This window comes from Bufo gargarizans, chromosome 1, assembly GCF_014858855.1.
Source record: "Bufo gargarizans isolate SCDJY-AF-19 chromosome 1, ASM1485885v1, whole genome shotgun sequence".
Taxonomy (NCBI): domain Eukaryota; kingdom Metazoa; phylum Chordata; class Amphibia; order Anura; family Bufonidae; genus Bufo; species Bufo gargarizans.
Window position 1 is genome coordinate 568927057 of NC_058080.1, and position 6000 is coordinate 568933056.

A 6000-nucleotide genomic window follows, 5' to 3' on the forward strand; every position below is an offset into this window, starting at 1 on the left:
ACTGAGCCCACCGTATTCATCCATCTTACTATGACCTAGGCTCTATAGTACATAGCAGGGTGGCACACAGTGAGTGATGCCAGGGGACCACTTCCCTCTCCTGTGGAGTCTATTCACACCAGGCGGTGACCATGTCTGTCCATCCTGATCTCAGGAAGCAGCGATCAGTAAGGATGCCCTGTGCCCAGGAGGGTGCCCAGCCTTATTAAGAGTTATTACTAATGGCTGAGCCTCTGCCCTGGGAGGTGATTAAGGAAATGATTGTGCCCGGTTACAATGTCTGCTGGCTGCCACATGTGGGAGCCGCGTGCAGAGCGGAGTTTGTCATCTGGCTGCAGCCTGCGCTCTGCTACATCCCCGGGTCGGGGACAGGAGCGTGTTTTCACGAGTGCGGCTCCTGTCCGGCACTTTCCCCCTCACCTCCCGGGACCGAGGAGGAGACAGGAAACTTTCACTGACCTTTCCCGAGCAGGTGCAGGGCACAGAGCACGGCTACCATCCCCGATGCCATCTTTGGCGGTCCCAAGCAGAGCTCAGCAGAGATAACAACCCAAGGACATATCCTGGCGGTGATTGCTGGAGAAGTCAGCCCTGGTACTGCCACTTGTAAGAGACGCTGGCTGCCCACATGGCACAGAGAGGGCACTGACAACTTTAGTGGCTCTCAGCTCAGCACAGTCCTAGTATCCATCGCCCGGGCAGGTGAGGAGCCGACCTGGGATTCCCCTCCTGCCAGCTGCGTCTTCCCAGCCCCATCAGTGGCAGAGCTCTGGCCAGGAGAACTCCCCTGCAACTCCTTCCATGTGAGAGGGGGCGGGCGCTAGGTGGGGGCGGGGTGGGTGACGCTGCTGCATGGCTGCTGGGCGACGAACAGGTTAATGCTGCCAGCTCCTAAGTGAGGGACACTCCAACCCAATGGGACTGTTGTACTGAAGATGGCTTCGGTCTTGTTCACACTTAATTGTCATTATATTAATGCAGGTAGCGTTGTTCTGCACTGTTGCGTTTTTTTATTTTTTTCACTTTCCACAGCATTTTTGGCAGAAATTTTTTGGGTAAAAACACCAGTTCTACGTAAGCTGAAGATCTATGAGAGATATTAAATGCAGGACAAACAAGCAAAACAACTTTTAATTTTAATTTTTGCTCCTGTTGTTTTGATTTATTAGATGGATTTTTTTATTTTTTCCGTCTTTCTGGCTTCTTTTCAATAGTGCAGCACGCTGGAGCTCTGAGCGCTCTTCCAGGTGTTTTCGCATCGCCTTCTCTATAAGAAAAAAAAACATGAACACTGTGCAAAATAGACAGAAAAAAACATAAAACTGTGCAAAAAAGACAGAAAAAAACATGAAACACTGTGCAAAAAAGACAGAAAAAAACAATGAAACACTGCAAAAAAATAAAATAATGAAACTACAAAAAAGACAGAAAAAACCATGAAACACTGTGCAAAAAAGACAGAAAAAAAACAATGAAACACTGCAAAAAAATAAAATAATGAAACTACAAAAAAGACAGAAAAAACCATGAAACACTGTGCAAAAAAGACAGAAAAAAACATCACAAAACCCACAGGTACCTAAAAAAAATATTCAAGTATTTATTCTGGTGGTTTTTTTTACTGGTAAAAAGACGCCAGCACCAAATTCATGTGTGTAAGGACCGTTAAAGGCACTAACAATCAATGAAAAACACAAAAAGGAAATAGACCCATCGCCAGCAGGTCACAAAGGGGGTATTGGGCAGATCGCTGACACTACTGGCAGTTTCAAGGGTTAACTCTAGTTCGATCTCTGAACACACGAACTACAAGGAGAACAGATCCATTGACACAATGCTGCGAAATCTTCCTGGCATCATATCAGCCATTTTCTTCCATTTCAATAAGAATCTTGAACTTTTTCAAGGGTTAAATTACCATGAGGGATACCAGACAGGCGGAGTGGCAATCAGTGAAATGTAACCTAGCTCTGGGCATGGACACTGCCGGAAATGGGGCATCTCTGTAGCCCTTTCGGTAGTTTGTGTTTTCAATGGGTTAATGATCCCCGTTCCCTGATTTGACTCCATACAAATGAATTGAATCCTGGTCCGAGGAGGTTTTCAGTGTCATCAAAGCAGGAGGGACGCCATTCGTAGCTGAGACAGTAATGACGGCGGCCACTGATTTTCCGAGCTTTTTGTGCTGATGACCCACCCACAGCACTTAGGTGTCATCACTATGAGCATGTTCACACTGCAGATTTCCTCACATTCTGTGCCATGTGTATCAAGGAGGAAGCAGCAGCTATGGCCTAGATCAGTGGGTGGCAGCAGTGACTTATGGCGCCCGCTGCTCCACTTACCTGTCCAAGTCCTATTGGAAGTAACTCTGTCCCCCCACACAGGCTGCAGCCTGCTTGGCAGCTCAGCCTCTCGTAGGGTGGGGCACCTATTAAAGGGCCAGCGCAGGCAATGCTCACCATTCAATGCCTGGTCACCTGTGGGTACTTAAGGCACATTCCCCAATGGGAGGATGCCTTAGCAATAGGTTGTCTAGTTCCCTGCAAAGACATGCTTTATTTGTTTATCTGCCCATGTACCGACTTCTTCCCGTTTCCCAAACACTGACTTTCTGCTGCCTGACCTGTGCCTGGCCTCTGTATTAACCCTTTGTTGCTTGTCCTGACCTTTGCCTGATTATTGGATTGCTCGTACTCTGCCTCCCCTGACCTCACCCTGTCCCTGGCTACGTTTTTGCCTGACCCCTTGGTCAGCTGTCAATCACACAAAGACTACTCCAGGAGGTAGCTGCCTGGTGGTTCCCCTGCAGCGAAGTCCAGATCCCTGTATAGGGGTTTAAGAGTGAAAACTAGGGGGCTCCCAGGATAACACCCTTAGGAATAGCCCAAAGCCAAATCTGTTGGTGATTCTACACCCACTGCCGTGTCACGGGTTGTGCCTAGAATTGCACAGCTCCCTCAGGTGAGCATCATTTTCTACTGGCTGTGAGGTGACTCTGTTGATCCTTCTCCAGTCTGAACTGTTCAAGTTGAAAAGTGTGTACTGCTGTGAAGACAGGAATTGTACTGTATATTTTGGAAATTTATGGATAGCTACAATGAATAAAATACATAAATATATCCTAAAGTGTAACACAAATGCGAGGAGGTTCTTTACTTGATGGCTCCGCCGGAACCTTTCACTGATGTGTGTGTTTGCTAATTGTCTCAGCCATTTCCAGTATTTCTGATAGGTGCTACTGCACCCCACTGATTCTCCCCTTGAACTCCATACAGTTAATTGGGACTGGTTGACCTACAGCAGGCATGCTCAACCTGCGGACCTCCAGCTGTTGTAAAACTACAACTCCCACAATGCCCTTCTGTAGGTCAGGCATGCTCAACCTGCTGCCCTCCCACCATGCCCTGCTGTAGGTCAGGCATGCTCAACCTGCCGCCCTCCCACCATGCCCTGCTGTAGGTCAGGCATGCTCAACCTGCCACCCTCCCGCCATGCCCTGCTGTAGGTCAGGCATGCTCAACCTGCCGCCCTCCCACCATGCCCTGCTGTAGGTCAGGCATGCTCAACCTGCCGCCCTCCCACCATGCCCTGCTGTAGGTCAGGCATGCTCAACCTGCCGCCCTCCCACCATGCCCTGCTGTAGGCTGATAGCTCTAGGCTGTTCGGGCATGCTGGGAGCTGTAGTTTTGCAACAGCTGGAGGGACGCAGGTTGAGCATGCCTGACCTACAGCCTGCCTTTAAACTGCACCATTTTTTTTAGGCATCCCGTGGTTTTAAGAGGAATGACCCCTGACAAAGGAACCTTCACTTTTGGATATTTTTTAGACAAGGCGTAGGAATGGGTAACTGCAGTACTATTCCAATGTTTACTGTAAGTTACTGACTCTCACCGACTAGAAAGGGCAGCGATCTGAAAAGGCAATAGAAGAGCCCCAGGAAATCCGGATTCTGTGCAGACTGTGGTCTGAGTCTCACAGGTAATAGCATGGCTAAGTCTATGGCTTGATGAACTCCCTCTACGTCTTGTGCATTCACAGAGCGAAAAACTGCAAGTTAGATTTTAGTTAAAGGACGTCTGTCAGCAGATTTGTACTATGACACTGGCTGACCTGTTACATGTGCACATGGCAGCTGAAGGTATCGTTGTTGGTCCCATGTCCCAAATGTGCCCGCATTGCTGAGAAAAATCATGTTTTAATATATGCAAATGAGCCTCTAGGAGCAACGGGGGCGTTGCTGTTGCACCTAAAGGCTCTGCTCCCTCTGCACTTTAAACTGTAGTAAACCAGCTGCGTATCTAACTGGCTACAATTGGAATCTCTGTTGACTGAAATGAAATGCGCCAGAAAAGTGTTGCAATATGTGAGACATCCACAATTGTAGCTTTACATGCAGTACCCCAGGTGGCTGCAATAACATTTTCCCCCCCTTGATTTTAGGGGAAAAGTTGGCAAACGACATAGGACTTTCTATGGTGACAGAAATGTACGCCATAGGAAACTTGCAGCTCTGCACCGCACTTGTCAGAATAGGAAACAATATTCATTCCCAATTCAAGAGTAAATGTCCCAATAGCTGTAACTCCACTGAGCACGCAGAGGGAAATGGGCATTACCTATTAGACCAGCATGTCAAGGTTGGGGGTCGTAAATCAGACTTGGGACATTGTAGATGATAATGCCCCATTGGCTTCGAGTACGGACACACAGTCAGGGTTTTTTATGCAGTTTTTGAAGCCAAAACCAGGTGTGGATGGAGAAAGTATTAATGCTGGATAAGCCTTATGCATCCACTCCTGGTTTTGGCTTCAAAAACTGCATCAAAATACGTGAAAGTGCGGCCATACCCAAGTGTAAGTTCTGCTCTGGAGATTCTTTCTTTCAGGAATTTGCCATGATATGACCAAGGGTCAATTTAGGTCATGGCTGTACAACCTGCTGACCAGGGTCCACATATGGCCTGATGTGCCATTCTGTGTGGCCCCTGACCATCTGGACACAAAAATGCTTGTCCGTGTGTGGCTGCTCACATGGACTTTCCCTGCCTGAAAGTATTCTGGTCTCCCATATAGCAGGAAACTCCATAGTATATGACTTCTAGAGGGTCCCATCTAGGCATGCATTGTAGTTTATGGAATATGTGAAATGCTAGGCTGATACGGTACCACAACACCCATGATCTTCAGGGGAGAGAATCACAAGCATATATGACCTCCTCCTCTCTAGAGTGCTGAATGGGGGAGAAGAGGACCTCCATTCGCCAGATAGGTGGGAGTGCTGGAAGGGGAACCTCAGATGGTAATACCTATAGGCTGACCCTTGGAATTGTAGAGCCCTCAGGTCGGAAAAGGTTGTGCACTCCTGCTTTAGATGAACTGATGCAAAGCATCAAGCAGCGCCAATCAATGAGAAAACAAGACAATCTGCACTCGTTTAAACATCCTTAACACTTGCTGATCAAAACTGTATGGGAGGTGAGCGATCGTTACTATGATTGTTCGCCCACTATACACTTTACATTATGTCAAAGCATATAACCTGCTTACACAGAATCAGCCGATCCTACAAATAATCATTCCCAATCACAGGGTTGGGCCATTAATGTTCTTTAAGGTCCAGAAATATTATCAAATTTAGGGTTCTTTAGAAAAAACGGTGGCTAACGGGTAATCTAATGATGTATAAAGGCCAATACAGAAATCTCTCCTATTATCTTTTTATCCCCAGGACTGTGACCATGACAAGGGGACATCCTCTATGTCTAGAGGGAAGAAGGTTTCTTAATCAGCATAGAAGGGGTTCTTTACTGTAAGAGCAATGAGACTGAGGAACTCTTTGCCAGAGGAGGATATCATGATTAATTAAAAGGGGGCCTAGATGCTTTTATTGAGTGTAAATAATTACCAGTTAGGTTACGTTCACACTAGCGTATTTTGCAGATCCGTCATGGATCTGCAAAAACGCTTCCGTTACAATAATGCAACCGCATGCATCTGT

General features: G+C 47.1%; 1 protein-coding gene across 1 annotated transcript in view; it reads right to left on the reverse strand.

Moving 5' to 3' along the window:
* The window catches only part of TMEM132B (transmembrane protein 132B), a 634840-nt gene extending 634099 nt beyond the window's left edge, over positions 1-741 (reverse strand). Inside the window, exon 1 of the mRNA XM_044275647.1 lies at positions 460-741. Coding sequence (XP_044131582.1) covers positions 460-511 — 52 coding nt within the window. The 5' untranslated portion in view covers positions 512-741. The remainder of the gene's footprint in view (positions 1-459) is intronic.
* Positions 742-6000: the final 5259 nt, after the last annotated feature.